The sequence below is a fragment of the Anopheles merus genome, chromosome 3L, assembly GCF_017562075.2.
Source record: "Anopheles merus strain MAF chromosome 3L, AmerM5.1, whole genome shotgun sequence".
NCBI lineage: Eukaryota > Metazoa > Arthropoda > Insecta > Diptera > Culicidae > Anopheles > Anopheles merus.
In genome coordinates this window covers 1665493-1692640 of record NC_054085.1, presented here as the reverse complement: position 1 = coordinate 1692640, position 27148 = coordinate 1665493, and the positions used below count along the sequence as shown (strand labels likewise).

The 27148-nt window shown below is 37.7% G+C and overlaps 1 protein-coding gene across 11 annotated transcripts; it reads right to left on the bottom strand.

Annotated features, from left to right (window-relative positions):
- Window positions 1-15: 15 nt before the first annotated feature.
- On the bottom strand, window positions 16-24475 carry LOC121599449 (adenylate cyclase type 2-like). Of its 11 annotated transcripts, none has more exons than XM_041927268.1 (18): window positions 24374-24475; window positions 17113-17396; window positions 10794-10924; window positions 10070-10267; window positions 8510-9052; window positions 8212-8339; window positions 7573-7731; window positions 7215-7347; window positions 5703-6207; window positions 4871-5106; window positions 4577-4803; window positions 4272-4473; window positions 3916-4172; window positions 3410-3572; window positions 2825-3145; window positions 1825-1839; window positions 1160-1402; window positions 16-722 (listed from the first exon to the last, which is right to left on the bottom strand). In XM_041927268.1, the coding sequence occupies exons 2-18, from the start codon at window positions 17177-17179 to the stop codon at window positions 591-593; spliced, it is 3660 nt and encodes a 1219-aa protein (XP_041783202.1). In that variant the 5' UTR covers window positions 17180-17396; window positions 24374-24475; the 3' UTR covers window positions 16-590. The 11 variants fall into 11 exon arrangements, with proteins under 11 accessions (XP_041783202.1, XP_041783194.1, XP_041783193.1 ...); XM_041927260.1 differs by lacking the exon at window positions 17113-17396 and adding an exon at window positions 20875-21065 and having other exon boundaries at window positions 24374-24458; XM_041927259.1 differs by lacking the exon at window positions 17113-17396 and adding an exon at window positions 20875-21068 and having other exon boundaries at window positions 24374-24454.
- Between the last annotated feature and the right edge of the window lie 2673 nt (window positions 24476-27148).

Below are 27148 nucleotides of genomic sequence, written 5' to 3'. Positions count from 1 at the left end.
TCACAGAACAACATCTGACTTTTGTAAAGGTTAAATTTATTTGGCTTTAGGTACAATGTAATCAAAGCATAGGTTGATTATGTATACAGTAATTTCATCTCAAAATTTCTTCAAAATAATAAAAAAGCTCTAGAAATGTATTTCCGTGATGATATATTTATGGTAGTGATGAAACAATGCAGAGAAGAAAATAGAATCGAAACTGTGTATGGTTTGCAATGGAATCAATGTTTCAATTGACACAAGTCTTTTTCGAGTGCTTTGTCGAAGGAGAAACTATGGAAGGTATACATTCTATTGTAATAAATGATTGCAAAACTGCAGTGCAAAGTTTACACCAAAGCTAAAGAACTATTTTGCCACATATCGAGTTAACCATTATGGTTGTTTAATACCTTCATAAGGTACGTAAATGACCAAACGTAGCAGATTACGCAGAAGCTGAAGTTTATGTTTCTATGCTCAATTCTATTCTAAAATCGCATCGTTTGTTTCGTAATACTGATTACGACGTTTTGTGTATGTCTTTGGTGTACGTTTTTCCATGTAACTACAACACTGTCTTTTGGCACATGTTATTTAAACTACGCCTAAATACGTTCATCAAATGGTGTTTTAACAAAGTAAGTCGTCAGAATTCCTTTGCCTTTGACATGAATAGGTCCACGACAATCGCACGAATAACCTGCTGCCATAAGGACTTTGGCCGTGTTTTCTGTAACCTGTGGATTTTAAAAACAAATGAAAGATATTATGAAATTGAAGCAAGCTAAGATATACCGCAGCGGTAAATCTTTATTTGTTTCATAATAAGATTGATTCTGCAAAGAGCAAAACATGATTGAAATAAATTCAGAAAAACTAATAATAAATATACTTTTATGAAATTATAGGAAAAAATAAATCTATAAAAAAAGTATAATAATGATTAAAAAGTCTAAATAGATGTTTGCACTTATATGGTAAATAATTTAAAGCTTGAGAATAAAAACATTTGTTTCTTTACATCTTTTTATAGAATGAATACACTCCTGTTTAGAAAACAATACCTCACTAAACAAACAACAATAAATGGTAAACCTTATCTTTCGTTAGAATGTCCATTGAACTCTTTCCACATGCACTTGAACGGAAAAGTTAGCACATAACGTTATATTACCTGTACTCGTCCCATCACTCCACATGAGTCCATACGGGACGCCACGTTAACTGTGTTGCTCCAGATGTCGTATTGTGGCTTTTGGGCTCCTATGACACCGGCTATCACCGGACCATGGTTGAGGCCGATCCGCAACCGGAATCTTTGGAACGATTCACGATTTATTTGATCCAATGCCGTCATGAGAGCAATGGCAAACTCCACTAGCACGACTACATTGTGTTCCTCGGTACGTTTTTCATCCTAAACGGGCGGGCGGGAGTTCATCGTTGTATTGGCCACACCGGAAGATCATTGTTTCCAGTGCGAAGAGAGGGAATAGATAATGATAGACGGATGGTGAAAATAATGAAATTGAAAAGCTGCTCTAAAAGAGCGCTTATAATGCAGAGAAAATGGCGAAAATAACGATAGGTCATGATGTTGCTGGACGTATAAAAATTGATGGTATAATAACGTCACCGTCCACCGGAAGCAAACAGCAGGGAATACTTGGGAAACACTTCGATCAGTTCCATTAGGGAGTAAAGGTGAGTTGGGTGTAAGTGATGTGCCTCCCTAACGTCATTTAGATGTTTCAACCGTTTACTAACATCCAGGTGGAGGTGGTTAAAATCAAAAGTCTAACAAGGTCTACCATTCCAGCAGTTGGTGGTGATACGTACCAGCTCATTATTTTTCTACCGGGTTGGACGTGGAAACAAATGCACAATCATGAAATGGGAAACAAGTGAGTTAGTATACATAAGTGAAAACAATTCAAACAATTTGTGACTGTTAACGATAACGCTTGTTGTGGTGGTTAAAAAACAAAACAAAACACATTTTCTTTAAAATTTGGTATACTATACAACCATGAACAAATTCTTTAGATATAGTTTTGGTTAGTTAATTTGGCAAGCACATTACATAAAATAGGAAGCAGTAAATTGGGTTTCGTAGAAATAAAAACTGCCACATAAAACAGACAGCGCAAACATTGATTCTAGGTAATGAAAAAGTTTTATGCTTAAAACGTGGCAGCCATTTTGCCGGGTCGATTTGCATGCGATGGATAATAATTTCCAATTAACTTAAGAAAATTCCTTGGGCGTCGTTTTGCACACGTTCCAGTAATGAAAAGAAATGTGCAGAGAGCGGCGACCCTAACAAATAAACCAATCTGCATATTGGCCCATAGCGCTGCGGTTGGTGGTTGTGGCGGTTGTTGGTTGATGAATCAAGCAAACTTCGGAAGCCCTTTACCTTTATGTCCCTAGCTATAGATAGAAACCATTCTCAATTAGGACTCAATATGAATCCATATTGGTATATGTTGAGTTGGGTTGTTATGGGATGGTCTTAATGCATACGGTTCTAGTGCATCATCAATTCTTGAGAAAATATCATCAACTAGCGCCTGTTTTTAAATTTTACATGTGCACTTGGAAGCACTTTTCATAGGGATTTTTTTATATGTTGAGGTAAAGAAATAAAATTCATGCAAAAAATATGTTTGCTTATTGCTATTTATAGCTCATGCGGTATTAAAACAAGCATGCATTCACAGTACAAATCGAATTGGTAACAACAATATAGTACAGTTTCGTGATCCTAGTACGTTGGTAATAGCACCTTTAAACGTGGGTGGGAAACAGTAGAATGTATTATAGATAGGGAGCTTACCGTGGCACCCTCTTCCTTGCCGGGGCGTAGTCCGGATGCAATCATGTAGGTACTTCCGATGGTTTTTATCTTCTCGATACCGCTGAACTTAGGCTTGAGCAGAAGCTTGTCAAAGTCGCAGATAATCTCGTTCAGTAACCGTAAGCACTCAAGCCCCTGCTTGTTCACATCCGTTTCGTCGTAGAACTCCTTGTAGTTCGGAATCGAAGCAAACATGACCGCAACAGACGAGTAACTCTCGTGATAAAGCTCCTGCACGGCACGTTCCTTCTTGAGAAAGTGCTGGGCGACGTGCGCGGGCAATATGTTTTCCAATAAAATCTACTCAACCGAAACAGGTTGAGCATACCGGCAAGCAAGTAGAACAGGGCAGAAATCGTGCGTTGTTGGTTTGTGGGAAGAGCAGTCAAGAATCGGAATACGGTGAGAAGCAAACGTTGCGGTTGGTTGTCCAGAAAAAAAGTGGTGGGAAATGAGCAAACGATTCAGGTTGCATGTGGCACGTCCCGGGCGAATAAATGCAGCAGCCACAGGAACGCGATTAATTTATAGTTTTTATGACTCCCGCTGCTAGTAAATAGTTACCTTATTGATTCCTCGCATAGTTTCGACCTCTTCTTGCTCCACCTTTAGCTTGGCTTTCCACAGGAAGTCGGTTCGAGCGGCATATTCACCTTGGCGATCGAGTGTATGCAACACAGCACTTATCAGTAATAGGAATAGCAAGCCTTGAAATCCTAAAGGCCACCTAAGAAAAAAGCGTAAGAATCTCATTGAATTTAGCATGTTCTGGGAGGTGGGATTATTTATCTACCAAAGATTACATATTTGAACCATTCTGATGTCGAAATATTTTTAGTAAACTTTCTATTTTATATTGTTATTCATATTTGCTATGGGATAATTTTTTAATCAACCCATGAAATTGTTTTGCTTTTGGAATAGGCCTAACAAATTTAGCCTGTTTATATTGTACCTGTAATTTCTTATTTCTTAGTGCAAAGTTATTTGATAAAAAATTCTAATTTATTGCGTTTGCTATAATAAAACAAAAGTAGTAATGTCTTGTTGTATTTTCGCAAAAAACTTACGAATTGCCCAACGTCCCGTAAGCCTCAAACAGAGAGCTTGTCCATAAGACAGAAGACTGGATAGCGACGAATATTGCCATCAGCATTCCTTTGACAAGAAAGCCCGCTTTCAGGAAAGCGGAGACTGCTGCCAGGCTGATAGCGCACATGTAGAGGTAGACGGGAGCAACAGGAGCAAACTCATCGTCGTACATGATATCCTCGGTGGTGTTGTTCACGAAATGAATGTCGGCTATAACTAAATCGTCAAAGTTTATCTGGCATGGAATGAATGAAATATGGGTTAGTAAGAAAAAAACACGATGAGCAAGGTATTTTGTTCCGCTTACGAGCTTCAGGCGCAGTTTTCGACTTACCACACTGAAAATGGCACAGCTTGCAATGAGTGCTGTGGTAATAAGGAATATTGCTAAACGAAGACCACGGCTGGCAGCTATGACCTGTCCTGGGCCGTTGTTTCCCGGCGGCGAAAGGTTCGACATCTGGTAGTTACTTAAGTATAAAAACAATCCTAACGCTACAGCTGTTGCGCTGAGTGAACCAATAACGACTACATTGCTGTGAATGTAAACCGTTGGGATATTATGGAGCAACAATGAAATAAAACAATCAATTCGATTACATCTATGAAGCTAAATTGCCGTAAATACGTGTTTTCTACCTTTTAAATACTATGATTTGTATCAGTCCTATCGTCAGGAAAAGAATGAAAGAGCAGATGAGATCAAAGCGAAACGTTGGCTCAGGCTGTGCACGAAAAAGCGTCTCTCGAGCTGTATTCCGGTACCACATAGTGACGGGTTGGAGTTCCTTCGGTGGTCCCCAGCACTTGCATTCACCACAATACCCATCCTCCGGTAACAGATTCGACTCGATCATCGCGATGCTCTGGAATGGAGCGGTATCAGTCAGTCATTGCAACCAGAGGAGAAAGTATATGCATCTTCACACCTACCGCCAAGCCAATGTTCTTAGCCATTTTGGAGTCGGTGATGTTTGCGAACGGTTTGTCAGCGCCCCAGCACTCCACGTACTTAGTCATCTTTGATGAAGGGCGAGTGCGTAGCAAAGGCCCTCCTGGTGTGGCTACCATGGGCGACCGGAGACAATCGATGTTGGAAATCGACATTTTGCGCATATCGCCGAAAATGGAACTCGACGATTTTCGTCGTTCAGCAAATGCAATCAATCCTGTCGAAAGCCGAAAAGTAGCGAAAATTATACGGTAGTATTCGAAAAGTGGTTGAACGAGATTAAGTCCTTAAACAGTCCTTTGAATTAAAACGAATGAAGAATGAAAAAAAAAAAACAAAATCTAAACGAGGTATCATGTTCCCGTTGCAATGTTATTCCAGGAAGAATTTTCCTAAATTCAATTTAGTTTATAATTGTCCTGTTCCGGGCTTGATTTCAAGATAATTTTTCCCTTACTGTAGGGAACATCGACGTCTTGTATTTAAGCAAATCCCTTACCGATGGAATTAATTCTGTTTCCAATTTGAAAGTAAAGAAAGGCACGAACACAAAGCATTTCCATTGGTAGTTCTGGATAGTCAAATATATGTTTTGCTATGATGGCTCTCAGTATGCATATTCTACTGATTTATGCTGCAAAACCGGATCGTCAGATTATGCAATTCATTTTCTAAAATGGAATCGAACCATAACTTGCCTTTACAGCAATTTTCATCGTATCAACTATTCGATATGTCTTACACAATAATAACGAGAAAGCGTGAAAGAATAAAGGATAGAGCAGAAGAATGCTGCTGGTATCTGCGGCGTACCTTGTACGGAGAGCTTGCGACTTCCGACACGCTCCGGAAGGTGTCCGTTGGTGGTAATTGGTTCGACGGGAAGCGTCAGGCAGGATTTCTTCCTCGATTCTCCCTCATCCGCTTCGCCGGCCTCGTTAGCTGTACCATCGTTATCCACCGTCTCCTCGTTAATGGTGGGCGGGTTAATTTGCACAGTTTGCTTGGAGTTTGGAGATGGCGGTGGCAACAGCCCATGCCCACCGGATGCAATATTGGCCGGAGATGGTGGCAGCAGTTGCTCCTGCTCCTCGGGAATAGTGATAGGGGAGATGGAAGCGTGCGAGCGCCGAACGTCATCCGGGGTTTTAGGGGTTCGTGGCGTTTTCGGTGTCTTCGGTGGCTCCAAGACCGGAAGCAGGTGCTCCTGGTCGGGCTCGGTTATTTGAACCATGGTTGTTGGGGACGGGGTGCCGATGTTGGAAGTTGGTGTGTGCGAGTTGGCGGTGGCTGGTTTACCCAAATCGGTTGGAGGTTTCTGTGGCAAGGTTCATGATCCGTTGAAAAACCGGGAAGAGAACAGAAAATTTCATTTCATTAGCCACTCGCCAATCGTTCAAACATCCATGAGCGCTTTCGGGGGTAGCGACACAAAGGTAGAATTTATGTGCCGCTCTCCGTAATCCCAGGGTTAAGGTTCTATTTCTCGCTTCAACGAAGCGGTCAACCTGATGAGATGGAAAGAGGGATCACAAGGGTTCTTATTTACATTGTAAGTCTATGTGCTCGGGTTGCGAATCGGGTGCGCTAAGATTGGCTGGATTTTGTTTAACAATTAAGAAAGGTACGAATAAGCACGATTTAATTGGGCTTTCAGAATTGTTTGATTATTGAGAAAAGAATCGCTCTTAATATATTCTTTTATTTACGAGTGTTTAATTTAAACTACTGTTTAATGAATATGATAAATGTACATTTGTTTTATATTTCGTGTAGATGGCTCTTTGTGGCTCATCTATGCAAAGATCTTTCTTCGCAGCAACATCTATATTTAATGTGTTCATCTAGTACGGGCCGGGTCTGGTGGTACAGTCGTCAACTCGTACGACTTAATAACATGTCCGTCATGGGTTCAAGCCCCGAATGAACCGCCCCACCGTAGCAAGGATAGACTATTCGGCTACGTAGTAATGAATTAAGTCTCGAAAGCCTGTATAGGCCGGCATGTCCGCGTAGGACGTTACGTCAAATAGAAGAAGAAGACTATCCTGTTATGGTAACAATAAGTCACTGAAAGCTAAAGCTCGCTTCACTAGTGGGTACAAGGCATGCCTTGACCGATAACGGTAGTTGTGCCAAAGAAGAAGAAGTTCAGCTAGTACATAGTAAAATGTAAATAATAAAAAATAATGCAAAACATTGCAGTCAGTTTATAAAGACTTCAAGGGACCAGTCTAGCAACCACTTAATCTTAGAATCGAGGGAAAAAACTCTGTATCCTTTGTAATGTCTGTATAAAGCTGAAACATCGGAAAGGTTCCTTACCTTCGGTGGTACGATAAGATATGTTTCAATTTTATGATCCGCCAAGTAGGACTCTCTGGACGCACCCCCGCCCGGTTCAACCTCGAACATGTCGCCTAGGTAATCCAGCGTTGCCTTTGTGATGTGTACCCGGCTGGAGCGACGCAGATAGTATTTTGTGTGTGTGTTTTAAGTCAAAACCGGTACAGTGTTGGGGAAATGAAAGAAAAACAAAGTTAATAATGGGTTAGGAGTAAGGAATCCTTTCCCGGGGCGGAACACAGCAAAACATCGGGATATAAGTTGTCCAGGAAAAGCTGGCGACGAGCGCAATGGGAGCGGCTAGAACGGTAAAAACGGCTAACGATTATGCTCTTACCCTGCAACTCCACCGCTTTCCATATGGTTTGCCAGGGTCACGTCATCACTCCAAACGTCGAACTGCCATTTCCGCAATCCCAGCACACCGCACAGCACGTTGCCAGTGTGAATGCCGATCCGCATGTCCACATTGAAGCCGGTTGCCTCCCGTACGAATCTGCAACCGGAGCAGTATAGAAAATATGATTTTGTGAAGGATTGATGGTTTAGACGTACGCTATAATTCAATTTGGTCTTGTTAGTGTGATTGCGATGAGGTGGAAATGGCACAAGTGCACGGTGAGTGAATGACACTGTATCGATTTTTTAAGCCTTTTCTTAGGTTCTAGTCTACCTGAGGGAGAAGCTAATCCTGTGTATACGCTTCATCAGAATTGGTATGCCAATTGTTTTTGCATAGTTACTATCGAATTACGTAACTGGCAATGTAAAGGAAATCATATAGGTGTTGTTTTATTTCGCACTTGTATAATAATATGTATATAATATGAAATCGAGCAAGGTACACAATTAAAAAAATCAAAGCTGAAGCAATAAGAGATGGGCTAATAAATCACTGTATCGAATTTTATAATATTGGAGTTGGACAGGTAGAGAATAATATTTGAAATATGCGTCAAAAAATATGCCGACTGACCTGATGGCGTCTATCATTTGAAGTCCCATATTGACACAGTTAGCAGCATGATGGGGTCGTGATACTGGCAATCCGGAAACGCAATAGTAACAATCGCCAAGAATCTTTATCCTGAGACATTGGTTTTCCTTAAATAAAAAAACGAAAAAAAATTACTCAATTCTCATGGAATAAAACATTCTCACATCGCATAGTAAAGAGCGTGCATCCGTTTGGAGCGACTGCGCCTGTAGTGGTGAATATTTGCAGAAAAGACTACCATATTTAATTGAAAATGTGCTAATCTACACATACTTACTTGAGCGATCTGATCAAACCGTCCGAATAACTCATTTAGTGTCTTAACCAGATCGGATGCTGTCAGCTGCTCAGACAGTGGAGTAAAGTTGACGATGTCGGCATAGAGAATGGACACGTTGTTATGTCGCTGCACGTGCATTTCGTGGAATCTCGTCTGAGTTTGTCCGCCGGCTCGCTGGCAGGCGTCAGCCATCTTCAGCATTATGCTGCGCTTCACCTCCGCCGCAATGTAGGCCGGTATGACGCTCAGCAGGAGCTGCTCTTGCTGTTCCCGTTCGCATTCCAGCTTCACTCGTTGCTCAATCCCCGTTCTCGTACCGTCAACTGCGTCGATGTGGGCCGCATCGGACATTATACGGTAGTAGAGACTGGAAACGGAAGCTGACGCTAGGAAGACAGTTTCCGCGAGCAGCTGAGGGAAGAATGTGGGTGGAAAGTCGTGGACTTGCGATAGAATGCGATATCCAATGTGGACGATGCAAAGCAACACAGCCAGCACCACTGATACCGGCCAAGATATTGGTAGCATCGTGTGGACACCCTTGAGTTTGAAAAAGAAACACCAAAAACTTTGTGAAAAATCCGGCATGTTGTTTTTGCTGTTTTAAAGTAGGGGTTTAAAGATAGGAAACCTGCGGCGAGCAGAATTGCTGCTAACCCTTCTTGGTTGATGTCAGCCAGGCACAACCCTGGTGAAAATTTCATTTTTGTTTGTTTCAAAAAGAATTCATGCAGAGCTTGAAGATATACACTGAATGTAGTGTAGAATTAACGTCCTGCTGTGTGTGTTACCCTCTTGTCATGGCCACATGCTGCGGTTAGAGGGAGCCGTACTGTCAGGCAGAGTGTGCAGCACTTTGTGACACGAATTGGAATAAGGTATGCAAATGACAGATGAAATTCTACGGGCGTAGAGAACTGTGTTTGCGGAGTAAGAAGAAACTATTTGTAATGAGTAAGTGTTGCATATTAGTTGAAAGACAAAGAACCATAGTTGTTGAAGCTCGGGCTGTATGATGTAGAGAGAGCGAGTAAGAGCTCTACTGTTAGCTTGTTGAACGTTTTTACATGTGCCGTGTTTCAACGGCGACTAATTAGTCGCTGTTATTCCGTGCATCGCTATGGCATGATCTTATTCACATTTTCATCATTATTTGCCTCGTGTTGTAACAGGCACGTGAGGGAAAAGGTGTGCTCAGTGATAGCGTTAAAAAAGGGTTGAACAATTATGTCATGCATGTCATGTTTGAAGAAGTTTGTAGTCAAAGTTATATAAAACTATCATTATTTTTTAAGCGTTAGATAAAAGAGCTTTTGTGCTGATTGCAAATAATGAGCCAATAATTTAATGCTAGGAAAGAAACTTGCAATAGTAATTTTGCATGTAATATTTGAATTTAAAAAAAAAAACAAAAAGAAAGTTTGAATAATTAAACTATCAATTGTTATAAACTAGTCTCATAAATGAAAATCAGATAATAAGAATATATTAAGGAATTTAAAAAGTATGAATAATAAGCACCAACATATCATTTGCAACATATAATTGTATACTTACAAGTATTAATGCAAACAGTGGCAAAGGCGCGAGCTGTGTACCGACGAACGTTGATATGGCACCAATCGTTCCAGTGGTCAGAATTGCGAAGGAAAGAGCAGCCAGGGGCGAGTTCATCACTGCCGGGAATTGTAAAGCCACCAGGATTCCACATAGCACTGTGGAGGCACCAGCCAGCAGCGCTACATCGGCCAGAATCTATAAATCAACTGTTTTCAATTTGGATCTCGATTTTTCTTTTTCCATATGGTTTGTGTAGGTGTATGGTGTTTAGATTGGTGAATAGTGATTCAGTTGTCATGTGTTGCGTTATTCAATGACGATGAAACATAAGCGCACAGTTATGGTACATGGACGCGTAGGATTACACACATAGTTCATGCATGTGGTAGCACATGAGAAATACAGAAAACAACAAAAAGTAGGTAGAAACAAACAGTGGAAGAAAGAGAAAGAGAAAGATAGATAAAGAGAAATAGAATATTCTTAACAATCGACTTCTTCAAGAAGATTCGTTCGGAAGGGAAGTGTACGATAAATTAAAGGAAATAGTTGATCATGATTGTCAGATATTGAGGAGAGAAGTAGGAGGTTACATTCAGTTTAACTCATAGGAAGAGGAAACGTTTTGGAAAGAGTGCAAACAGTATAATAGGACCACATCAAGAAACACACCGATAAAACGTTGTGACGCCATGAAAAGAAGCTGAAAGTAGCACCTTACCGTATCATGAAGCGCACATAGGACGATTGACGTGATGCAGGAGAGTATCGATATTCCCAAGCCAGTGATGAACAACGATCTTCGCAGTCGTTGCCGATATCTTGTGTAGAGGTCATCTAGATGAGAATTTTCTGTAGGGGTGAGAAGAACGGATGTAATGAGAATTTCAATTTAAATCTATCATTCTAGGAAATGAGTTCAACAAGAGGAATAACGGTAGCGAGGCGTTCACAGTACGAGATGAAACTTGCTGTTGATCGGTCTGATGGTTGGTTTGGTCAAAGTTCGAAAATATAGAGTGAGGGGTCGAAATTGCCATCTGAAAATGTTATTCAGACCGGTTCCTGCTTCAGTATTCGAAACGAAATTGCCTATTGAAGTAGCAAAGTGAAAGTGACAATGCAAGGAATGAAATACTGAATGTTCGATGGGATATATTGCCTTATACGTCATGGTCAATCAAACGATTGGATTTTACTCATGATTGAAACCTAATGACCTTCAGAAAATTGCAATGACAAATATCCTGTTCTAAGCTTGCAGAGAATGTCTACTTGACACTTTTATGAATAATTAAGAAAAAATAAATTCGATGATTTGAAGACAGCATCAGGTCATATTGAAAGGTCGATTATGGTATATTTAAGTGTTCAATGTTCGTCAATCATCTCCTCGACGATATTTTGTATTTACTATTCTATAGTTTATACGTCGTACGAATAACATGCCCGTCATGGGTTCAAGTCCCGAATAGACCGTGCCCCCATACGTAGGACTGACTCTTCTGCTATGGTAACAATAAGTCACTGAAAGCAAGGCTCACTTCATTAGTGGGTACAGCCAGGCCTTGACCGACAGCGGTTATTGTGCTAAAGAAGAAGAAGAAGTTTGTAGTGGTATGTTTCATTACACATTTTATAAAAAAATCAAAATGTTATAACCAATAGTTTGTTTTGTTATAATGAGAGCGACCAAAACTAAATTTTAAACGCTGTTCAAAATGAGTTTACATCTATGTAATAGGTTTTATAAGCACGATGTGCCTTAGAAAAACAAAAATGTTAAATCACTTAAATTAGCGGTCACTTGAAATTACGGTGTTAAATCTGCTTTTTCGTTATAAGTTATGTAATAATGGCTTTAAAAGATTTCAAAAATACACACAGATGTGAAATAGTTTTCTTCTTCAACTTGGCGTAATGTTCTGCACGGTACCAGGCAACCGGATAGTCAGTCCTTGTTATGGACAGTATATATGAGGTGTGAACCCTTGGCGGACATGGTGTTAACGATTGTACCACGGGACCAACCCCATTTAAAGTGGTATTTTGAGCATATCAAACATTCATTGATTTTATTTATATTTTCCGCACTTTTATGGAAATCTCAAAAAAAACCCAAAGTTATGATGTAAGTTGTAAGTTATGGTATGTATATAAGTATGTAGGTATGTAAGTATGTAAGTTTTGTTATGGTATGTGCACATAATAATTTGAAAGCATTTGATAAAACAAATAATCATAAAATATAATAATTTAATTCTTATTTTGTTAGATATGAGTATTGGAGATGTTGATTAATGAAAATGGAGTGTTTAGCACTGCACATTATGAACTATACCGTGAAATCTGATTACTTCAGTTGCCAATTTTGCATCATGTTAGATCTTTGGAATTTGTATGATAAATAATTTATATAAAGGAATATAGTCGTGTAAATTAGTCTTTTTTTTTCAAATTAAACAGTTGTTGCAGATTTTATGACCATAAACAATGTTGTAATATGCCTGTTTTTTTGTACTATGGCCAAACCTACCAAAAAATGAGAAAATATTGCATTGAATTTGAAAGAAATGATTCCATTTTATTATTATTTTATAGGGCCGGTTTGGTGGTACAGTCGTCAACTCGTACGACTTAACAACATGCCCGTCATGGGTTCAAGTCCCGAATAGACCGTGCCCCCATACGTAGGACTGACTATCCTGCTATGGTAATAAAAAGTCACTGAAAGCCAATCTCACTTCACTAGTGGGTACAGGCAGGCCTTGACCGACAGCGGTTATTGTGCCAAAGAAGAAGAAGATTCCATTTTATAAAATGTGCTTTTTTATTTGTTTTTATTTTTTTGTATGTTTTTATAAAAAAAATTTTTATTTATTTTTTGAATGTCGTTGTTTGGTGGTATTGCGCAAGGATAATGAATAACGAGTTTGTTAATAACATTTTAGAAATCTAAATGTTGAGATTAAAAAAAAAGAAGTTTATTTAGCCAGTTATGTCAGACCATACCAGAAAAGACCAGAGAATTAATTTGAATTTGATTATCATAAATAACTTACAGGATTTCTTTAGACAGTTCAACACTATAAGCTTCATTTCCAATCCGTAAAATCCCAATACAACATTGTGAAATGCTTGTTGAATGTACACAAAGCAAGCAATGACAGATCATTCGAGCTTCTATTGTTATTGTAGAAATGTATTTTACGGGATTGAATTGTTTGCTTATGATGTTGAGCTGGCTAGAAAAGCCCTGTAATGTATTATAAACTACTATCTGGAACAAATTTTAGATCACTCACAACATTTGTCATACATAACATAACTTTAACAACGATTGTCCTATTTTTTAAAATACTTCATTAAAGATCACGTAATATGTCAAACATGAAAAACTAATTTATTTAATTTTAATTTTAAAGAGCATTAGTGATTCTAGTGTAGTGGAAAACTAAATTATTTAATTTTATTGTAAAGAGTATTAGTGTATCTAGAGTCAAGAGTCTAGATCATGTTGCTTGCCTTAAATAATTAAATTGATTTACGTCATAGATGAATGAATAGGTGTTTTCATAAAACTAAAATAGGCATCGCGTAAATGATTTGTTTACCGATAAGAATATCAACGAAATTGTAAGAAAGTTGAAAAAGTACGTAGAAGTATTTTTGCGCGCAAAAGTTTTTGTTGATATCGAGAATTTTTGATAACTGACACGCTGTTTTTGTTGAAGTGCTCATGGTTCTTGATGTCGAGAGCAACATCAATATTTGTTGAGGTTTATTTCCGAATCAGCTCTCAAGAAACCTCGTTATTGCTTGGCTTGGTTTTTAGGATGAGTTTCGGTTTAATAATTAGAATTGAAGATCAATTTGAATGATTTATGTAATTTAAATCATGACAGGCTGTGACATGATGATGATGAACAACAAATTTGATGAAAATTGACAGCACCGCTTTATTTTTGGCAAACTTTCATTATTTCATTGGCAAAGATGAAAACTATCTTAACTTAGCAATAGTTTTACTAGTTTTTTTTTACGATTTAAATATAGCTAGGTTTGTTTTGTAAATCGAAATCATTCTTCTTTTGATTCGCTCTTCTGGTCCTATTTATTTATTTATTTATTTATTTATTTCATTTCGAAATGTCGTATTTTTCTCATATAAACATTACAATTCTTATCGGTAGTGTGCAAATATATTTTCCCGCGATTCACTCGATTATTCTTTTGAATATTTCGCTTTAGCTTTTTTATTCAGGATAAACTCTCCGGATTAGATGCATTGCTTAAGTTCTAGTGTTATTTAAAAACGGGACTTAAACCAACTTCTTCAAGGGATTAAATACTTATTTATTACTGATATCGGTTTGATAAGAGTGTATTATTTGTACTAGTACAGTTACTGTCTAGCATTGCAAACCTCAAATATACCACGACTTTAAATATTCGCCTTACACTGTTCACATCATGATATTTAAATTGTAATAAGAGAATCTGTGTTCTTGTTGAAAAGCAAACATTAACGATGCATTTTTTTCTAAGACCAGCACAAGTAAAACGGTCTGCAAGTTTGATGCTTTCTGAGCCATTCCGAAATTGTTACCTAGTCTTAAATCTCAGGTGCATAATATGCACCGACTCATGTTTGGGCATCGTAAACAATATGCAAATAAAACTCAGTCAACAACTATCTTTAGCATGTTTTAAGTGGAAAACATATTTGCATGGATAGACATTTTGTCATGCCGGAGGTTGAAGGCATTAACAGAGGCCTGTAAAAAAGGAAACTTAGGGATTATTTTATTACGGTCAATGTTCTTCTGCTGACTTCATATAACTTATGAAAGGATATACTTTGGGGATTAGCAGCATAAATATTACAGTAGACCAATTTTAAAATTTTTAGAAGATTGGGCTGGTACAGTTGTCAACTCGTACAACTTAACAACATGCCCGTCATGGGTGCTACTGTAGAATGCTATTATAGAATGATTAAGTCATTAGTTTTTATAACATTTTAGGTTTTATAACATTAGGTTTTTAAAGCGATTTCTTTATTTCTATATGTTTGCTGGTTTACTCCACACAACATATTAGGTTCTTTCAGCATTCTAACATTCTAAGCATCTTGCAAACATATAGTGTTATGAAGGTGCATATTCAAAGATTTAAGAACAAACAAAACAAACATCGATTTATTGGCCTGGTTGTATATGTCTGTGAAGTTAGATTCCTACTTATGCTGTGCGTCAATCGCTTCCATTAGCTTCTCATGCCATCGTCCATGAAAGTTTGGTTTGGTTACAATTTGTGGCTCTTCATTTTAAATTTTAAATCTCTTGATTTTAAGAAGGTTCATCTAGAACACGAAGAACAGAAGACAAAACACCTATTGAACAAAGAGGTGAAAGAGACCCATGACGTCCAAAACCTCTATAATTCTACACAACAACAACCTATCGAACATAGTATATGCGAGAATGGTGAGAACGGATGGGAATCGGATAATGTCCAACCATGCTGGAGCCAGTACATTTACTTATAGACACCATCATATTTTTGGGGTTTAGTTTCTAAGATTATTCGCTGATAGACAGCAATATATATTAATAGCAATAACACCATGTTTAAAATATATTTGACAGCAACGTTCAACGTCTGATATAGTTTCATTTATTGTTAGTACTGCAATGAAAGGGTATGTATGGCAATATATTTTCTTTAAAAAAGTTTGTGTTAACTTATTAGTTAGAGTGCATTAGGAAACTGCAGTGAATGAATGAACAGCTATGTATTGTTTGACTAATAAAAATAGGATGATTGAAATGAATACGTTGGAGGCCAGATTGATCGATACAGAGTAAGATTCATTGTGATGTATAAAATTGATTATTTTGTTAATATAAATACGAACCAAGTAATGTGTGTATCTGTTGTTAAAAAAGAATACGGTGTTTAGCGTTTGTACGGCTTTATTGGACCCTTGCGACTGAATTTTTAAAAATAAATTTTGAAGATTATCTTTTGTTGAAAACGGTCCTGTTGATTAAATATGTTTTGATACGATTCTTCACATACCGACGATTTCATAGCCTTATATTTAGGAAAACTTTGTTTGTGAAAACTAGATACGAAACTAGCGCCAGCTAGCCATAACGTTAAATTCGTTTAATAAATGAAACATTAAAGCATACCATTCATTATCTCGTAGAATGAGTGTGTTCACTGTATGTATCATGAAAAACTCTTAAACATGTACAATATTTAGATACTGAATATTAATACGTATCTACATAATACGTATCCGTCCATTACAAATATACTATTTAACTATCAGTGGATTCTTAAAACATAGTAATTGCGCAATACTAATATTCGATGAAATGCACACGTAAACGCATATGAACTCCGAAACAGACATAAAAACAGTTCAGAGCTTACATCATTCGTTATAATACTAACATCCGTTTCATTTTTTTCACATGTTAATGTGTAATGGTAATTGTGTCCCTGAAGTGTAAGTATATGATTAATTGTGGAAATGTGAACCCTCCAAATCACAGAGAAAAGATATCTTTAGATTTGGGACAAATTTTTAAGAAGCATTGCCATGGCCATGATCTTGTGTGAATTCATATTTTTGGCATCGCTTTCGGCCATTAATGTCATTATGAAATGGGGAACGAAAATTTTCCGGAGAAAGGCAGATAGATTGCGACATCTGGTAATTGCCTTTCGCTTTTTAGTGCGTTGGTAAATTGAACGCATAATTAGATGTAAATTGGACCTTTTGAAATGAAGCATATCCTGTACAGCCACTTTTGACACGCCACGGCCTTGAAATAATGTAAGGAATCTGTTTTAAAATCTTTTATAGGCGAAATATTTTCTTCATTTTTTTATAAAAAACATATAACTATCTTTAATAATTGTCTTACACTCATGACATATTATAAACAAAAAATTATAAAACAGAAATAGCTTATTTATTAAATATCATTCAATTTACAGTATGCGTTAAAAAGCTTATTAACCTGTAATAACGTCCTCTGCTTTATCATCATCGTCATCCTCGTTCGGTTCTATTTCTAATTTATCCATTGCACACTTCCTGATTGAACCACTTAGGTAAGTATTGAATGAAAGAATCACACGCTCTGCAGCTTAATCTTTTATCCACGAAATGCACATGAAGCGATGTATAGTAGAATGACTGTATACATAGTGCACTGATTTCTTCACAATAATAACACTTTTTTCACCGATTTCTTCACAACTACTCAACTTTTTTCACTGTTTTCTACACTCCTACATAATCCTACATATGGTTAATATGAAACACCAAGAAACAGAACATTGATGCCCCATTTTGCATTGGAAATAATCTTATCACTAATTCATTAAGCAAAACACATTTTGAATTTTGCTCTCTTAATAATGTTTCTCTTTTAGACTAGAAATTTTCTAGTACAACGTTACACTTCACATAATTAATTCTGACAAATATGACCAAATATGGTTTTGGAGAGTATTTTACTATTCACAATATTTATGTATGTATTAAATGAACAAATAGGAAACTGTTAACTGTAAAAACAAGCTAAAATGATAGACATATTGATCCTTGCATAACAAATAATTGATACCGTCGTGGGTATAATTGGTAGAGCACAAAAACCAATCATTCCTTTAAAATGAAGAGTGTCATGCCTGAATGGTCGAAGCAATTATGCAGTTGTACTTGCAGATTCACTCACGTTTACGAATCGTTTGATTAGTGCTATTATCATTTAACTCGCAGGACGTAATTGTTAGCCCTTGCAACAATTATCCTATCAACACAATCTTCCGTAGCACTGTAATCGAACGGCAATCATTCACTTGTAGTACCATCGTGGCTCAAATTATTCCAATCCATAGACAGGTTCGACTAGTAACAAATCAATATTGCTCCTATTTTTATTTGCGTTGCTTTCAACACCAAGCACAACACATTCACTTATGTTAAGCAGACTCTCTTATCGATGTTTAAAAATTTGTCACTTTATGTCACTTTTATATTTTGTGTAACCGAAGGGCACAATGCTGATTGGTACGTGCAGAATATAAATTTATTTGTTTTCTCGAACTCAAAATCTACCCTTGATTCAACATAATGGCACAAGTGTTTGCACAATAGAACTGAAAGCTATAAATATCCTGTTTGAATGAAGCAGTCAACTTGAAAACATGTCAGTCATTGTTGGCACGGCCAATGCGTTGAGAGAGACGCAGTTTAGGATGGAATTCTATTCTAGTCGCTACAAACCCATGGTACGTCGGGAGTTCTGGAGAACACAAACTGAGAAATCTCACGAGAAATAAGAACCGTTTAAAGTGGTGGATTTTGCGATATGATACTGCATCTACGACTGGGTGCACACTCGCCTCTACCATCGAGCGCGTCAATTTGTAACCTAGCTGTCAACAGCACTGCTGCACTGTGCACTCGAGCTGAACGAACGTACTGGTCCAATTACAAAACTCATTTAAAGCCCTTTGCCTGTTACGGACAAGGAACGGTTGTTTGACTCATCGTTGCGTTCCTACCCTCGAATGGCAAGTTCGAAACACTTCCGGTAGCCGAATACGAGTGTAAAGCACACCGAAAGACCGTCTAACACCACATTCAACGACCTACTGAGCGGATCCCAGTACGAAGGGCACAATTTTTATAGATGCACAGTACATGTGGCACCGCAAACAGGTTCGTAAACCCGAATGGAGAACCAGACATTGCCGAGGAACTGTTGCACGCTGGTTTTTGTGAGTGGTTGGGTGGGTTTAACGGTTGCAGAACGGGCTTCACATGGGGATGGTTGGAAGGGCTTCGTATTTTACGAAACTACTCGCCTGCGCAGTTCGTTCCGCAGCGAGAACGCGACCCACGGTGAGTTAAAATAATGTACAAAAGCGCACTTCGCAAGCAACACGTGCTTGGGGCAGTTCGGGTTTGTTTTTTTTTTTGTTAATTCTTTCAATCTTTTTCCCTAAAACCACATTGATTTGTATTGTACGAAAGGATAAACAAACTTGTGTTGTTTAACATCAGCTACAGTCGAAATGCCTTTGGATCAGCATTTGACAGCGCTGTCAGCGAATCCTTAGCACAACCACTGCGATGAGGTCACTTTAAGGTCGCTGGTGTACAAGGCCAGGGTCATGGTCTTGCTGACTTTGATACGTTTCCATTCACAAACACTGTTGAATGGTATTTACCCAAAAACATATGAAAGTCTTTAAAAAAATGTGAACTATTTAAAATAGTTGTTTACTGCACTATCAATTTGTTATTACTGAAAATATAGAAAATAAGAGTTTATTGAAATTGGAACGGGTTGTGTCAAAAATGACATTTTCCAAATACTGCAGATAATAGTATTTTTGGTTGCAAATAATGTATGTGTATTGCTTTTGAACCACATGTTTGAAACATTTTTTCTTCTCCAGAATACGAATAAACGTATCCACGCTCTAGAGCTTACATTATGAAAACTTTGTGTGCGGTATGTGTAGCTCTGTAGCCATCCACCATAATCAGTAGTCGGTGGATAATTAGTATTATCTATGCAAATATGACTACTACCGACGCAACCCTTTAGCGATATTTACAGCTTCAAACTGGTATTCATATTGTACCCGGCTACAGAATGTAAATGGAATGCTTTTTTCATTGTTGTATCACGAAGCCAGCCATTTTCTTCTAGTTTAGTACAGCTCTTTAAACAACACCACGATGGTGGCTTCATAAATTGAATCAATTCCGTCGAAGGTGCGCTTAAGAGAACGCTTAATCTAGTATCGTTGCATTCATAGCATGAGAGGGAAAAACTTTGTCATTTCTCCGCTTGGCATCCTACTTCCAGCAACCACTAACTACAAGGGTATATCTAAATTGCCATTGTTGCATCCATTTTGCTCGTCTTGCATCCAAAGTGCGCGTGACATAATCAACTTTCTTGCGGTATAGACGAAAGAGAATCAAGTTTTAAGGTGAGGTTAAAACACGGAAAGTAACCTTGCTTCACCTTCCTACTGATCGTTTTGTTCATTAAGGTAATAACTTTATTTATAAGCCAATTGATGAATCTAGGTCCAAAATGGCCTACTTGTAAGTTGTTTGAGAACGTAATTTAGATTAGCTTGTTCATTAAAAAATAAGATCATATTATGTGATTGTTATTGGTATATGTTTTGGAAAGTGCTATAAGGCTTTAACGGATTATCAGATCCGGCGATGTTTCGGGGCGAATTATTAGAATTAAAAGGGAAAAAAACATGTGGGAGAACATATAATAAGAGTAAAGAAAAAAAATGTTTTGGTGCACCATGAGTGCTAATGTAGCAAATTTTTCTGTATAATATTGTTTGTTTATAGCGCCAGTTTCTAACAATATAAATGTAGAGTGAATAAGATTGGAAAGAATTTATAGTTAGCTATAAATCATATCTTTTGGTCGATGTACACCTTGCGTGAAAGTGAACGTGAACGTGAAGTGTTTTTTTTGCTATGTTTTATTAAATATTTATCAGAATATGGCTTATTGTTCACCAAAATAAAGAAGATTCAAATTCCCATCTATTTAAGCTGTAAAACATTTTGAAATAATGAATGAAATACATTCCCTTGTGATTCCCCGCTGACCTTATTTTTCACCGTGAACAAAGTGGAGACACAACAAATGCAAATGCATTTATTTCATCATGTTATGAGTTTAATTACACAACATACACAACATACTCAAAAGAAAACTTACCAGAAAGGATATCATCCTCGATTCGTTCTTGCATTGTTCTGGAATATCTTTCAAACGTCATTGCTGTAGGCATGTTTAGTTCGTATATCATCGCTTGATTCTTAAATTGAAGTTGGTCACTCAGTCACAATTCAGCAACATTGAACACTATTCTATTTCAACAGTTTAAAGACTGTTACAACACTCATCATCTGCTAATTGAATTTGGTAGATAAAATAAAATAATTATCTCCTATTGCTCCTAACAAATACTGCTTTTGGAATTTGCCATCCATTGAGTTCAATTGATTTGGTTTGATATTCGTTATTAAATCTCCTCCTTTTTACCATAATCTTAATCTCCATCCTTCCTCTTCCGGCCTTTTCTTACTCCCGAATAATTTTAAACTTTAGCCAGTAAGCACTATTGCTGTAACCAAACGTGGCCGAGTAATTAATTTAAAAAAATAATAAATAAATAAAAAATAAATAAATAAATAAATAAAATGAGTTTTATTGGTTTGGTTTGATATTCGCTAAAAAATGTACAAGATCATATGATAGCAAAGCGTAAGTATCGACATATTTACTTATAAGAAATGTGCTCTCAAAGTTTCTGAAACCATCTTGAACCATGGTGAAGATCTGTGGTTGAGTGTCATCCGTTCTTCCGGCTAATCGCGGCAAATGACGGAACTGAAGGAGGCCGTTGAGCCCTTTCTAGCGGCCAAAAATATCCAAACGGTGAACGGCCAATGGATTATGTCTATAGACCATGAAATTTCCGCTAGACCACCATTATGGTTTAGATTTATTCTAAAACCCATTTTTCTTCCAACATCCCAGTCTTCCATCGTCGCTCGGACCGTGGAGAAACCACGGTTTTGCACTCGATTACTTATGACGCGCGACGAAAGAGTAGGTGACCAAAAATAGATCCAGAAATAAAATGTAAATGAAATAGGGAAATTATGGGACGCACACGGAAGATGCGGTTTTAGTATTTTTTCATATATTGTGTTGTTGTAATAAATGGCAGTGTATTAGTAAGTTTATGAGTAGTTATTCCGTTATGTTCCGTATGAGCAAAGTCGTTCTGTCGTTTTTAAATAGAAAAAAGGTGTTGAATGGTTGCATTACTTTGAAAATTATTTAAAGTAAAAGCAATATGACTATTGCACAAAAGCTGCACAACATCATTGGCGAGAGTCATTGCTATACGGTGAGCGGTTTCAAGCTACACGGTTTTTAAAAACACCGGCTCTTAGTTTCTATCAACATGTAAATAAACAGACGTAATGGAACACAAATGCAAATAAAAACGTAAACAGTAGACGAGAGCGTATTTCCTTCACTGACTGTCTGAGACCGTAGCAAACGTCACTAGCATTTTTTATACCACCACCGCATTAGTAGCGGCTCTGAAGGCCGCAACATGTGGAACTCACACTGACACACTGTTTTATCATAAACATTTCCGCTGCACGCGATAAACATGGATTCGGGTAGTCGTAAACCATTATCAGCTTGCCATTTTTGCTCAGCTGTTTGAGTGTGTTACATTCTTTTTATTTTTTATACCACCAGTGCTAAAAGTAATTCACGAGCGAGGTTAACTTATGCTTTGAATGTTCCACCACCTCAACGCAATTGCTGCAGAAATACGCTAAATTATCACCACTACAACTACACAACACTCGGCGGCGATATTCGTCTTTCATCAGCGAATGATGCTCAGAGCGGACACTTCAACGAAATCTTGTGATCTGTGCTGCACCGTCCGAAGTCGGTTGAGCGCGTTAAATTATTCGTACCATGCTCACTTTGCATCACTCCCATCGAGCTCTCGCTTTCGCTCAGTAGTGGAAGATCTTATTTGAATTGATTACGCGCCCCCTCTTCGAAGATCGCCTTAGTTTTGCTGAACTACCCCTTGCTGTTTTGAGCGTGATGGGAGTAGGGTCTGGTTATTTTGGCACGTTTCTGGCGCGTCATTTTGCAGCATCGCACTGATATTTAAACACACTATTTCAAATCGTCGATCGCCATCCAGCGCTTCCTTATCTGATCGCGAGTATGAGTGGCGGTAAGACTTCACTGCCAAGTTTTGATTTTTGACGAGCGTCAATTTCATGCACATAACTGGTAGGGAATACCTCTGTTCAATGCCATTAACGCGACCGCATCCAAAACTGTTAAAACGATCACATGCGACAGTGGCGGTACTGATCAAGTCGTGATTAGATTGCTTTTTTTATTTCAAATAATCGCGGATCGTTGGCGATGGTGGACTAAAATAAATTTACATGAGTGGCGAAATGGATACAAAGACAGTAAACGGCCTGTTTGAGTGGCAAAAATACTGCTATCATGAGTTATTGCCGTCGCAAAGTTAAATGATGTATAATTCAGTTTTGCATATGATTGTAATTTTTTCCGTGTTGTTTGCATTTCATTTAATGTTTTTATGTTTTGGAATGTTTGGTAAGAATGTATCAAAATTAATAAATGGTGGACGGCAGGCAATTTAGATAGACATAACGTTTCTATGCGATCAGCGTTGCACGATTCGTGTTGTCGTTGGTCGTTGTTATTGTTGTTGCACGTGTGCCGCACAATTATCCAGCCACCGAGCTGCAAACTCGTTTAGTACCACAAGCCTGATATGATTTGAGTCTCTGCTTGACAGGGTGAAGGGACAAGTCGAGAGATACGGCTAGAGACCACGAAGGTGATTTGTTTGAAGTTTTTATTAATTTGCTTTGGGTAGCTGATAAGGTTGGTAGACACGGTTTGTGGTTTCTATTTATGATTGGTAGAGAACAGTTGGATTGATTGCAAAACCAATCATAAAAAATGCAGTACATGTTGTTAAAAAGTCGGCTACGATCAATTGAGACGAGAAACTTTAATGCATAAGCTGTGTAAACATTCAGAAAAGTTATAAAAGAAACTCTGCTTATCAATACTTTGTAGCAACTCGACATCTATCCCTTAACGTCTGAAGTGTAATCGATAAGCACTTTGATTATATTCGTATCGCGTGTAGTACGGTGCAATTCAAGATAATATTGAACGAACGAAATGAAACAGGTAGAATCACAAAAATGTTACGTCCGCAATCAATTTTGTTCCGGTACATTGAAACATTCAATGGTCAGCTTTGTGCGATGGCCTAACACGCTGTTTATTACGCTAATTTTTTTCTCAGTTCGAACCATACATCCGACGACGCACGATGCTGCTATTTTCACGAGTTGCGCACGACGTCGCATTCTATCCTTTCGTTAGCAAGTGACCGTGAATGATGAAATATGTAGGTGAGTTGTGATGACGCCTGGCGTGATGTTTATTAGTTTTTACCCGGCCTATCCTATCACTTGCATAATTAACTTCACTTTGGTTACGAGTCATTGACTTCCTCACGGAATGAACGATAAGCACAAGGTTCAGTTAGGACAATCTAATGCACACGTGACTACCAGCGATAGGTTTCTTCGAAGGATAACTTTAATCTTACTGTTGTTTCTTTTTAATTGAACGAACGAACGCGCAAAGCAAACTCAGTGCCAGGTTTCCGAGCTGGTCGCGAAGCAACTGTCGTCCTCCATCCTAATGAACCGCAGCAGCAACGGTGTAGCAGTTTGGCGAGATAGCTGCGCGCATGCGGTAGCTGCTTGCCGCATTACGATAGTGAGAGTGCGATTAGAGTACAGTAAGTGCGCAGTTTTAGCATCACTGCTAGTGTAATTTTACAATCGAGTGTATTAGATTTAATAAAAAATCATACTCAAACTACATGTCCAGTAAAACAAAAACTTATTCTTCAATGTGTAGAAGCGTTGCTTTTGTTATGTGTTTTTGGATATGAAATATACTATCGTATAAATTGGTAGCGCATAGTACCTTGATGTTACTAATGTCTGTCTCCCCACCTTACCACTTTGGCGTATTCTTTTCTTCGCTTTGGCTCGAGTTCAATCAGCTTGCTTTGCACGCAGCATCATTGATAGTTTGCACCCACTCATGGAATCGTTTGGGAATTGCGGATGGAATTTTTACACCTTTTTTTAACTTCAATACATTTTCATTTTTCCAGTTTCCAGAATAGATGTAAGATACTGTTTCTGAAGCACTCATTTGACCATTTTTCACACTTTCTCAACATAGATTCCGTTATTTGTTTTGTTTATGTTGCGACATATGCGCCCAGCTGTTTGTTTCAATGCGGCTCTGCAATTCCAAAAACAAACAACAATCATTTTTATGAGATCATGGCGTGAAACGAACGGATATAATTTTCTTTTTTAGCTTTATCGTTCGTGAAACACCTATTCATCTTCAGTAAATATGAAGATTTTGGAAGAAGTTGTATAGCTCCGTAACTTTGTTGTTCCGTAACTCATTTATTATTTTTCTTATTGGATTAGTGCAGTGGTCGGTAAACTTTGCCACTGAAAGAGCCAAATTATACAAAAATGTTCGTAGAGATCGTCACTAGCCAAAATGTAAAACCAAGAGCAAACATGTGTGAAAATTCTATGAAATATACTTCCGCCGGGTTAAGATCCGCCATCTCTATATCAAAGAGCAGCATGAGGCTCGCGAGCCGTACTTTGCCGCCGATCGCTGATTAGTGTATACTACAGGTATCTTATGGCACGGTCCGTATAGTGTTAACATTTTAAACAACTTTGTATGCCTTGAGTTGTGTTCTTCTACAATTTGGCATAACGTCCTTCGCGGACATTCTGGCCTATACATGCTTTTGAGACCTTTTCAGTACCACGCAGCCGGATAACCAGTCCTTGCTACGAGGGGACGGGTCTATTATTGATTTGGACCCACGGCGGCATGTTGTTAAGGTGAAGTTCCTAGGACTTGACAACTTGAACTCAAGAACAGACAACTTAAGCGTAAAAAGATTGACAATTTAATACATTTTAAACTTATGTTATGCATCATATAAAAGTAAAAAATATTAGATTAAGAACTTTGCAAAATATCAAACAAAATTAGTTTATTGTTTCAATGCATTACGCACTAGTGAAAACCGGGTTTTTGTAGTGAAAATTGAATTGCAACCAACAGGCTCAATGACAATAATGGTCTCGAACTAAAGCATATACAATGCAGCGGCAACATTATTACAGTGTATGAAACTAAAATGAATTAACGGAATGATGATGCAAACCATTACTATGCAATAATTGAATTATTCGTTCCATTGTGTTCTCGTAAATTATGCCATTCTCGAGAGTATGGTCTTATTTTTAGCATGTCACACTGAAACCTTTTTTTTTGCTGGTATCTTTTTTGCTGGTATTAGGAACTATACATTAAGCAATTCCCCCACAGTACAATTGCTACAATAAAAAAATGCTATATTCAACGTTAATACATATTTGAAAAACTATTCGTTTTATATAAATTTATTGCAAGGAGGAAAAGTGTTGTATGATTGTATGAGGTTTAAATGTGTGGTTGGCGAAAGTTTACCCTGCCAATTGCTGTCAGTTCAAGGAGTATCGTATATATGTGTATATATCTACATATGTCGTGTGTAAGTGGGTTGTAGATTTGATGATTGATCTGTTGAATGTAGTGGGTGTGGAATATAAATAGTTGTGTAAGTTTAGTGATTGCAAAAATAAAATGCAAATAAATTAAAATGTAAGCATTCGGTTAATGCAATTTCTCAAAAACTCTCAAAAGTGTGATGTTTTGGTAAGTAAAACCCGGATGGAAAACATGAAAACTGAAATATTCAATTGATATTCAATAATAGAAGTAAAATCGACATTAAAAAAATTATCCAGCACATATTGTGTTAATCTTATTTGTCGTTTTAAAATTACTGCTATTTAGCCTAGTCTCGTCTGCATTTAGACTGCTTAAGTCAGCCGGTCTCGTGGAACAGTCGTCAACTCGTACGACTTAATAGCATGCCCGTCATGGGTGTTCAAGCCCCAAATAGACCGTGCCTCCATTCGTAGGACTGACTATCCTGCTATGGGAGGTAATCTAAAAATCACTGAAAGCCAAGCCCACAAGTGGTACAGGCAGGCCATAACCGACAACGGTTGTTGAGCAAAAAAAAAAAAAAAATACAAAGTAATATGTAACTTGTTTAGTTCACAATCTTTCAAATGCGCTCTACATATTTCCAACATTTTTACATTTTTATAAAAAAATGCTTTAATTGAATCGAGGCAGTAGCAGATTTATTGCATAGCAATTCGTGTCTATGTAGTATTTGTCCAGTGTAAATCCAGTCCAGTGCTCATTAACAAAC